This window comes from Phalaenopsis equestris, unplaced genomic scaffold, assembly GCF_001263595.1.
Source record: "Phalaenopsis equestris unplaced genomic scaffold, ASM126359v1 Scaffold207462, whole genome shotgun sequence".
Lineage (NCBI taxonomy): Eukaryota > Viridiplantae > Streptophyta > Magnoliopsida > Asparagales > Orchidaceae > Phalaenopsis > Phalaenopsis equestris.
The window spans coordinates 160,015-171,227 of NW_018226794.1; the positions used below are offsets into that span (position 1 = coordinate 160,015).

General features: G+C 32.3%; 1 protein-coding gene across 2 annotated transcripts in view; it reads right to left on the reverse strand.

The window, feature by feature from the left end:
- The window catches only part of LOC110036500, a 32,088-nt gene extending 30,979 nt beyond the window's left edge, over nt 1-1,109 (reverse strand). The window contains exons 1-4 of one of the 2 annotated variants that reach the window (XM_020740961.1): nt 979-1,109; nt 502-646; nt 250-317; nt 98-151 (exon numbers count right to left, since the gene is read on the reverse strand). In XM_020740961.1, the coding sequence (XP_020596620.1) occupies nt 98-151; nt 250-317; nt 502-646; nt 979-1,067 (356 nt within the window). In that variant the 5' untranslated portion in view covers nt 1,068-1,109. Of the gene's footprint in view, nt 1-97; nt 152-249; nt 318-501; nt 647-978 lie in introns of those variants that run through there. The other variant, XM_020740962.1, reaches the window with a different exon arrangement.
- Nucleotides 1,110-11,213: the final 10,104 nt, after the last annotated feature.

Genomic DNA, 11,213 nt, shown 5'->3' on the forward strand with positions numbered 1-11,213 from the left:
AAAGCATTAGCTCCAAACGTTTTACAAGGATTTTGACAAGCATATTAAGAAACAATGGGGAATAAAACATATCTCGGAAGAATAATCACATTCTTACGGGTTATTGGTAGATATGAAAAGGTCTATGAAAGTGTGTGGGTCATCCAAATCCCTAAAAAAATTACAAATGATGAAAAAAAGAATTCAGCTATTAGCCCGCGCTGAAGAGTAAAAAACATGAATCATGGCAGAAGTAGCAAATAATACAACCTCTGCCAGGAGAATAAAGCATTTCCTACCACATTTGCACCAGTTTTCTCATCAAGGGAACTAGAAACCTAAAAAAGGTTAAGGCTTGCAACTATTACCTTGAAAGAGCTCAAGTTCTACCACATATCATTTAACAACAAAGACAAGCAACTATAGATCAAGAACCTACATGCTATTCAATAAAACGTAAGACAATTAAAAAAAAAGCCAAAACCCTAAAGAGGGTAAGGACAATTGAAACTCTAAGGATACTGTTGCAACCAAATCCACATGAGGATCTTCCAATGGCTTCAGCATAATCTTAGTATTCAACTGCCGTGCCTTCTCAAAGTAGTCCTCAAAAAGGCATCGCAGTGCCAGTTTCCCGAATAGCAAGTCATAAGCTGGAACCAGCATCCTGTTCCAACATATATAAAATTCTAATACCACATTTCCACATTACACAATAGCCAAAATTTCACATACATGCTCCAAGTATCCGTTTTCAATAGAAATACAAGCAAAGAGAATCGGCATTCACAGACAAATTACAGCAAACTTAATAATCTTCGTCAGTTGATTCTTACAAGCAAGAAGAGATGATAGGTATTGCTAAACTGCTCATGTCATCTATGAAAACAGTTTCTCAGATAAAAAGTATGTTTGCATGTGCATGAGAGAAAAAGAGAGAGAAAGGACAGAGAAACTGAGAGAGGAGGAGGGGGGAAGATTGTAGGTAGGAATCCTGACCTTTTGCGTGCTACGAGAGGCGGAAAATCGAAGATGGGAGGCACCAGAACTACCGGTGGCGGCGGTTCCTTGTTCCAAAGATTACCCATCTTCTCCCTCAGCGACGAGTTGCCTTCAGTCAATTAGACAAAATAAATCGTAGATTTAACTTAAATCCAAATTAAATTCAGTCAAACACTATAAATACATTAGATAAATAGACTATTAAATAAAATATAATTTTTAGTTGTTTCATTTATTAAATCTAAATTTATTAAATCTACTTTTTTTTCATTGAGGGTCCGTTCGGGGCAGCTTATAATTGCGGGCAGTCTTTGCAAAACGCCGCCGTACTGTTTGGTTCGCGTATTTCACCAGCTTATCCAAAATTGTATTTGGGTTTTTACACTAAACGCAGACTGCGGGTCGACCCCCACGGCCGGCCCGCTGGCCGCGTTTCAGGATAAACAGCTTATCCTGAAACACTCAAGCTGTCCCAAACGGTCCCTGAATTTAACTAGACTTAATTGAAGATAACATTATTTCAAATTTAATAATATTTAGATTTATTAAATCCAAATTTCTTTTAACTTAAATTATGCTTGCAAGCAAGCACCCCCGAAGTCTAATGTGTTTTTAGTAGATTGTTTGTTTCGTTATACTTGCAAGTTAGATATAGAAAAAGAATTTTATTTTTTTAGTTTAATTGTATGGAAAAATAAGAAATAGTGTATTCAAAAATTTTTTTAATTTGATTGGTTATTTGTAAAGTAAATACACATAAATTGTTTTTATGTTTACCAAAAATTTTGTAATAAAATATTTGTGCATTATCATATTGATGTCTCATAAAGAAATTTGATCATTAAGCATTTCATATTCAACTTTAGGATCATATGTCCCCCAATTAAGACAAATTTATGGTCAACAAGATGAGCAAAATGATATCAAAGTTGAGCAAATCCAATTCAAGTCCAGATCAAGCTGTACTGTGTTTCCAATTGGTATGTAAAATGTCTAACTTGAAATTTAATTTGTACGTGTGTTGTTTGTGAAAAATGATTAAACGGTAATAGATGTAAAAAATAAAGTCATCTAATGAATAAAGTACATGCCTATACATACATACATATATATAGATTAAGGAAATTGGTTTTTGGCAAAGACCCAAATATCAGTTTTTCATGCGCTAGGCCCCATGATGGGAGCCGCACCATGTGCCTAAATATTCGAGAACCTAACGCAACTAGGGATCGAACCCGTGACCTGAGGGGACTTATAGTGAACCCCGCCAACCAACAAGCCACGGCTTTCAGCATATATATATGATTGTATAAACTATAAATATATGAGTTTACTAGTTCATTTTAAATGACTAGGTGCTATTTTTGTAAATAAAAAAGATTACTATTAGCACGACAACAATACATAGAACATATTCAATATAACTAAAAAATTAAGAAACCATCTGTATTCAATACATTCAAAATACTAATGAAGTTTCATGGATAAATAAAGCATGTTGGACATTGAAAAATCCAAAACTCACCAAAATATGTTTATGTACTCATTACATATTTTTACATTCAAAATAACATGCTAACTAATATCAATCCAACCAAATTAAACCATCATTCATCCATAAAAAAAATGGTTACTTTCTTGTCTCACTCTGCATCTACATAGCCTTAGACTCCAATAGTTTTGAGAGAACACATGAATCATTGTTGTGTTCTTGGATAATTTATCAAAAATAAAGTCAATTTATTCCATTGAGTATCCTGAAATATTGAAAAATTATGTCTTTAAATTAGTGAACATTTTCTCTTTTCTTAGGTCGTTATACTTTTTAAAGCATTGACAAATTCACTAACACAGTTAGTCATCATAAAAATGTAGTCATAAATATTTTGATCATTAGTAGAAATTTTTCTCTTTCTTTTTGAGTCACGCCTCTTTGAACATGACATATCTCACTTCATCGTTGTTTTGCTATCTAATATCCACTTCAGGCAACTGTATAAGAAGTAATGCTTTTTCCTCTTTCTTTTTGAGTCACGCCTCTTTGAACATGATGACATATCTCACTTCATCGTTGTTTTGCTATCTAATATCCACTTCAGGCAACTGTATAAGAAGTAATGCATCTCTTCCCATCTCTCTAAAATATCATTCTCCTCATCATCCAAGTCTATTTGATGGCTATCAAGTGAAGTTTGTCTATTTCCAGACCAAGTCAAATCTCTAATAGCACGACCTCACCACATACATTCTTCAATTCCATATAATTTGCAATGGGAACATTGAAGAGTTACACTTCTTTAAGAAAAGTTTGTAATACAATAAACACAGCTCATTGAATTTATTTGTTTTTGTGATATCTTAAATCAATACTTGAGTAAAAGTAATACATATATATGAGATATGTATTCCTCAGGACACATTAATATAATTTTTCTAATTTCATCCCAAGGCATGCTAGACTTTTTTAGTTCTTGAATAAAACTCCATAAAGTTCTTTGTTGTTGAATTTTGTTCTTAAATTGTTCCCCTGTAACTTCAATTCTGAATTTCTCTTTTAACTTTTTAGCTATGTTTAGGTAAACAGACTCTTTAAACGCTTGAGCACTTTGCATATTCAAATCAACAGACTCAACCATTGTTTGTAACAAACTAAAGGTCCACATATGTTGTAAGTTTCACATATATTTTTTTCTTTTATTATTCTTGAAGCAACTGAAGTAGTTGGATGTTGTGTATCCATCATTTTTGTAAATAATAAACATCATGCTAAATTTTATGACAAAAAATATGTAAAGAATATTTACAGAGTCATAACAAATTTAAGATACAATATTTTACTAAAACAAGGAAAGAAAGTTATGTGCATAAAAAACATATAAGAAAAGTAAAAGCACAAATCTCTTCACAAAAGAGGAAACAATATTATTTAAATTTGAGACTACTACACTCGAAAAGTGAGATTATTATATTTTAAATAAAAATTTAAATCACATTCAGACTAATAGCCAATAATATTCATGTCATTCCACATGACAACAAATATTTGATTTTTTTTTCTAACCACTCATGATAGTCTTCTAAAATGATTCTATACAGTTTCTTCTAACCCATTCAACTTATGTGTTGGTTTAGTTGTCTTAGCCATGTATCTTTCCTGATTTCTGCTTTTTGGTGTGCATGCATGCTTTATGTGCATGGTAGTGTGTTATAGCATTCTTCTGCAAAGAGTCGCGCCTATATATGCACACACACTTTTACCATGAAAAGAAGGAGCATGTAATGATTTCTAGTAACACTATATTTGCAAGTTCTGTTTAGCTTCCCCATCAGGCATGGCTCATTATATGTTGCATAAATTTCCCCATTAACCTTATTTTCATGTAGGTTGAATCTTTTCTCCTTTCATATGTACTTTTAGAATTCTAAGAAAGCTCTATAGTAGAAATAAGATATAGGCATGAGTTCTAAGATGTTTGGTGTAGGAACCATGTGGCAAGGGACTAAGATCAGATGCTCATATATTGTATCTTAATTCTGAATTTGATAATAATGTATAGAATTAGGACTGAGCATATATATGCAGAGTTCAACTGACCTTTTTCTTTTTTGAAAAATTTTTCCAACCAGTAGCACCAACCTTTCATATTATTTTAATTTTGCTTGCCTTATTACGTGATTGAATGCTTGAAATGCTTTCATTATTTATTTTTGTGGTTTATTTGGGAATCACAAATGCAATATAGGCTCCATAGGATTTAAAATTCTAAATTTTCTACAAAAAACTTAATAAAAAAATCAAGAAAATGAAATTTTAGGATTAAAATATTCATGATTTTAAATTTTGCACTTTTACTTTCTTACATGGCCTTCAGGTAGGATTTTAAACAAGCTGCATTGCATGGGCATAACCCAAGTCATAATTAATAGGGTCTCCACAATATCTAAGTACCACTTTAGATAACTGCATTCAAAATTTCATGTCCCACAGAGAAGCCTTCATGCTTCTCCAACCCAACTGGTCAAACATATCATTCTATATAGAAGGTTATCTAGTGCGCCTAGGTTTTTTGGAGGCTCCCTGACCCAGATGGGGTGAAAGTCCTTTTGAGAGTGTTTCTAGATTTGTAGTTAAACCTCCCTTTATCTTTTTTCTTGAGGCATCCTTGTCATTTGACAAGTATAAGTCTCACCTCTTGAGCTCCAACCTGGTATGTCATAGAACTAGAGATTCCTTCTTTTGACCTTAAGGCTATTGAGGTTCTTTTGGATGACATAATTCATGGATTGCTGACCAGAGATCTCTGGATATGTTGGGTCAAGTACCTTCATGATCGGTTAAGACGTAAGGTTCTAGTAGCTTGGGATGAAGGATCTGTGGTACTCCAACCCAATTACTTCTTCCTTCTATTGACTACTAATCTCATCCTTTGTCTACCCCTTTTGAGCTCTATCACCCCTTTTACTTCGTTGATATCATTTTGATGGCTCATTGTCAATGAGGTGTTGCATATTTGGGATACAACAATTTATCCTTTACCCTTATGACTTGGGAGTGCTTTGACGTATAGGGATATCTTCATCAAAATGATTTTGGTTATTTCATAGCCTTCGTATGCTACCCATTTGGGATGTGATAAATTCACTCTCTATCATGTGGCTTAGCGAGAGCTTTAAAGCATCGATGTGTTTCCATATGAAAAGACCATTCTTTGTGACTTATTTCCCTAAGTTTTTGATCATGTGGCTTAGCGAGAGATTTAAAGCATCGATGTGTTTCCATATGAAATGACCATTCTTTGTGACTTATTTCCCTAAGTTTTTGATAATATAAGGTGAAAACTCTTTTATCAAAAGTATTCTTAGGTATCCCTCAAGATGTAATTGACCAAAGAGATACATTCCTCTGGGAAACTCCTGACCCTAAAAAAAATAGTCTTTTTAGTTCTTTAGTGACTAGTGGCTTATGTAGAGATTCTCTTCGTGGCTGATGTCTTTCGATGTAATTCAACCTGATCTTGATTGGACATATACTTTTTACCCATCACACAAGGATTACCCATACATAATCCTTCCATCTCTCTTCTTTTTTATTTATTTGTTGTATATCCGTTTTTATTCAATTTCTCTCCTGTTTGAATCATTTATAAGATCCAGGAGAGATATTTATTCGAATAAGTGAATAATACGAAGAACAATAAATAGAAAAGCTGGTGATTGAGAGTCTCAAAAAGAACCGAGAAAAATAAAATGATGACTCCGCTGGGGATTCTATCTCTCTAACAATACTAAGAGTTTCACTTTTGTTCTGGGGTTATAGCCACTTTCTCCATATTTGGAGTTTCACTCATATTATCATGACGTATTTTCTTTCCCTTTAGTCATTGTTGAGCCTTTTTTGAGACCTTAATTTTCAGTCCATGCGACAGTTGCTATGGTTAGCAACTCAGCGTATTCTGTCCCATTTCTCACCATCGATAGTTTGGTTGTTGCACTGTCACGTGCACCGATGTCATTATACCTTCGTGATTATTTTCTTGACCTTTCATTATTTTTGATTGATGTCCTTTTTTTCTTTGATACATGGATATTAAGAGGATGGTCACAATTGCTACTGTCAGGGAACAGTTTTTCCTTCTCACCCAATGTTCTGGATGTGCGGAAGGAGGCCATCACTTTCGGCTCCTTTGAGCACCACCTTGGGATTAACTTAGTTAATCTTATGCCCTCTAAAGTATCTGCTTTATGCCCTCCTACTTGAAAGTGGATTAGTTCATATCGAGATGTTCCTACTGAGTGGCTCAAGTCTGACCCGACTCGCAATTACACAGATATTTATACTTCAAAAGATTGCCAAAAACTTGACCCAAATTATATCTAACAGCTAGTATGATAAAATAAATAATTTAGAAAATAGATAATAAGTCTTCATACTAGGGGTACTATGCAAGTATACGTATCGCTTCAAGTAATATAAGAATTTTTTAAAAAACTCCAGTATCGATCCCAAGTGGAAAGTTGTAACTTTATAATAAAAACTTAAAAAAATTCTATCTAAATTGCAGATAAAAATGATAAGAGAATGGTGTCAAAAGTTTTGCAATGGATTACAACTAAATTTACATACAATCTAAATTTAAACAGAAAGTAAGAACAAAGTTTAAAAGATTAATAAGTTTAAAAGAGTTTGAATATAATGAAAAGAACTTTCCCTTGCAATTAGATCTTAATCAATGTAGGAATTGAATGATTAAAATAATAAAATGATGTATTGCGATAAATAGAAGCATACCAATTTCTTACCCCCTTTTAGTGCTAACAAAGAACATTGGCTGACCTTAAGTTTGTTCCAGCTTGTGTAGTAGTGTTGAGTAGATTTTGGCCTCTCACTTCCAAATTACTCATGTGCCTTCTCTATAAAACCTACTAGGAACCCTTAGATCCAAACTCAAGATCAAATTGACAAAAGAATATAACCTATCAATCTAGAAACATCAATTATATACCCATCAAAACTTATCTCCCTATTTATTTGCACTTCCCCTCGGACGATCGCAATGACTCTTTCCAAAGTTAAGAGTGGTACTCACTAGTTGGTGAAGTCATGACCCTCCACGGTCATTATGTTTCACAACGAATTTTAACATCACAAATGACCAGTTTGTAAAGTCAATGAAGAATCAATTAAAATACAATTGTAGTTTTATAAAATAAAAAGGAATCTTTAAATCAATCTCATTCCACTTAATTAATTCCCATATGCAAGAAGAAACAAAAAATAAATACTTAGAATTCATTGAGATAAAACAAAAACTCATGATTTGTATTGAAAGTTGAGTATTAACAAAAAAAACTCAAACATAAATACAAATTACTTGTCTTATGTCTTCTCCCCAAGTAATTCCTGAGGTCTCCTTCAAGCAATCTCTAAACTCTTCTTCTACAGAAAAATACTAACAAATATAAACTCACACACCCATTAAAAAAATTTGAAACTCAAGCCCAAAAGCCTTCTAAAAATTCCTAACTCCTAAAAACTCTCTAAAAAGTCCTAAAAACTCTCTAAAAAGACTCTTTTTTCTTTCAACAATCGACTCTTTTAATAGATAACTAAAATTAACCAAGGGCCACTTCAAGCAACCCTTCAAAATTTGGCCAAATTTAATGCATGTTCTAGAAAATTGATTACTGGCGCTATAGCGTCAGTCTGGGGTGCTATAACACCCATCATGGTCTTTAGTTGGCGTTATGGCACCAAGGGTTGGCGCGATGATGTCATATGAAGTGTTGCAAATTTGCTCCATTTTGCCCTAATTTTCTCTAAATATCCATTCCTTGTACCTGAAACCAAAAACATGCAAAATATCTTCCTTTAAAGTGTAATATCATAAAAAATTTACATAAAATGAACATTAAACATATATTAAAAATAGGTAATTTTAAGATGTATCAATTCCCCCAAACTTAAATGTTACTTGTCCTCAAGTAATACCATAGCTTTAAAAACTAAAATTGTTAACCTATGTAGCGGGTTTACTTTTTAGATAACTAAAAATTTGTTTTAGGTAGCGGGTTTACCTTTTAGATAACTAAAAAATTGTTTTAGAAATGTTATAGTCCAACTTGGAAGAATTTTTAGTAAATCAGATGATATCTAAGGTATCAGAACATTTAGTATTAACTTTAGGAATAATAATTTTCTATTTAATTCAGACATAATTAAAATTTTCCCAAACTTTAGATTTTTAGAAGAATATTAATTTCAGAAGTTATGACATTGGTATTGAAAATAATTTTTACTAATAATACTTTCAAAAGTTAAGCAAAGAATTGATCTTAAGTTTTCTTCCTTAGAACGATTCAAGTGAAACCATTTTTTAATTAGGTCCTATTCCTCAAGCTTCTCCTCCCTTTTTCATACTTTACTCTTCTTTTCTTTTCATTTCTTTTAGGATTTTTTTTAATCGTTTCTTTTTGTTAGGTGAGGATTGCTATATTTGTATAGGCCTTTAATGATTTTTGATAGGCCTTTAATGATTTTTTATAGGCATTTAATGATTTTGAATTTCACTATCCCTTCTCTAAAATTAAAATCTTATTTTATATCCTTAACTTAAAATCTAGTATCTATTTTTGAAAAAGAATTTTCATAGAATCTGAATTCCTTAGAAAGTATTAACCTAAAAATCAATAATTTTTCAAAAATTCAATTTTTTCTACTATAAATAGTAAAATCATTTCCTTACTATTTCCTATTAAATATCTAAACTTTAGTTTCATCCTTTTCACTAACTTATCTACTAAGTTCCTCTATATCATTCCTAAAAATTAAAATTTTAGCATCCTAAAGATAACACCATATACCACAAATTATTTTAAAAGTAATATCAAAGTAAATATAGGCTACATAGGACAAATAAAGTTAAGTTTTAAAAAGTTTTTCTCCCTTATTTTAAAAGTAATATCAAAGTAAATATAGGCTACATAGGACAAATAAAGTTAAGTTTTAAAAAGTTTTTCTCCCTTCTCCTAAACTTAAATTTTTGATTAATTTTAAAATAGTACAGTGCATGAAAAATATGAAGATAGAGAAATATATTTTTAAAAGTTCTAAATAGGAGAATAGTATAGGTACAAGCAGTTAAGACAGGTGTTGAGCAGTGGTAAATCTAATCAACCATGAAAACTACTCTAGCATAAAGACAATATAAAGTGGAGAAAAAGAAGTAAGCAGTAATACCATAAATGAAAAAGTGCAACACAACAATCCAACATTCGTATAAACCTATAAAGACTAATCAAAGTATAAACATAATAATCCAACAATACTACATTAAGTAACAAACAAAGGAAATCCAAAAGTAAAGGAGAAACACTCTAATCATCCTCCTACTCTTCATCATCATCAACATCATCAACATCCTCCTCCATCTCTCCACCACTCTCGTATGGAGAAAATCAAGGGCATGTAAGAAATTCAACTATATGATCACCCCTAAAAAATTTCACTAGAGACTCTTTAGAAGTAGCATCATAATCAACTCTTCTCTGTAAATATTTATCATTGTAGCTCAAGTGTGCTTCTAATCCTTACATTTTATTATTTAAAGATAAATTGTCCCCTTGTTTTATGAATAACTGCTCCAATATAGTATCCAAAGTAGAAGTACTAGAGGTGGAAGGCCTCGAGGTTGAAGTAGATGGAATATCTGAACCTCCACCTCCTGATCCCGAACCAGTATGCATTTCATACATTTCCATTTTTTTTTCCAATGAGCTTATGAGATGAAAAGATTTCCTCCCATGGCTCATATTTCACTCCAGATTGTATGCACATGGTAGAGATAAGAGAAGGGTGATACACCAAAAATATATGCATATTTAGACATATATTTTATACTCATTTTTAGTAATATTGCGCTTTATAGGAATGTATTTTTCATGTTGGTAGGTTGTTGATTTTTAGAACTTGAAGTAAAAAAAAGCAAAAAAGATGGAATTTAGAGTCAAAATGATAAGAAAAAGCAAAAAAGATGGAATTTAGAGTCAAAATGACATTTTTGAATAAATACTCAGCGCCAACGGCGCCAGGATGGATGCCGATGGCGCAAACCTACAAAATAGAGGCTAGAATATACTCAGTGCCGATGGTACCATTTTACAAAAAGCACAGAATTAATTCATAGGCCACTAGCACCAACAGCGCCAGAATGAGCGTCGATGGCGCCAATGTCGGTGCAAGACCTGTTTCTAAAAGATTTGACGAATTTGGACGCTTTTTGAAGAGTTTTTGGATGCACCTATTGGAAAACCAACATTAGTCTCTATTTAGGGCAAAAATTTATCAGAAAACTCTCTCTTCCACTCCCCCCAACCACTAAAAGTCTATTAGTCATTTATTTATTTATAGATTTGAGTTTTTGTGGTGAGTTTAAGAGTGAATTCTTTTCTAAGAGTTGTTAGAGAGGGAGAGAAGTGAGAGATTTCTTCTTCCCACATCTTCTAAGAGAGAGTCAAGATTATTGTAAAGAGAGAAAGAGTGCAAGAGAGGCTACAAGGGATTGGGTTTGAGAAAGGGTTTCAGATAAGCGTTGTTTGTTTATTATTGTTGTAAAAACTTTCTTTTATATATAAAAATTATGTTTTGTTGTATCTTTCTCATGAAGTCTAAGTAGTTTCCTTTATCTTTCTACTTACTCTGAGATATAGTGAAATGAAGAGATAATTTGGATGTG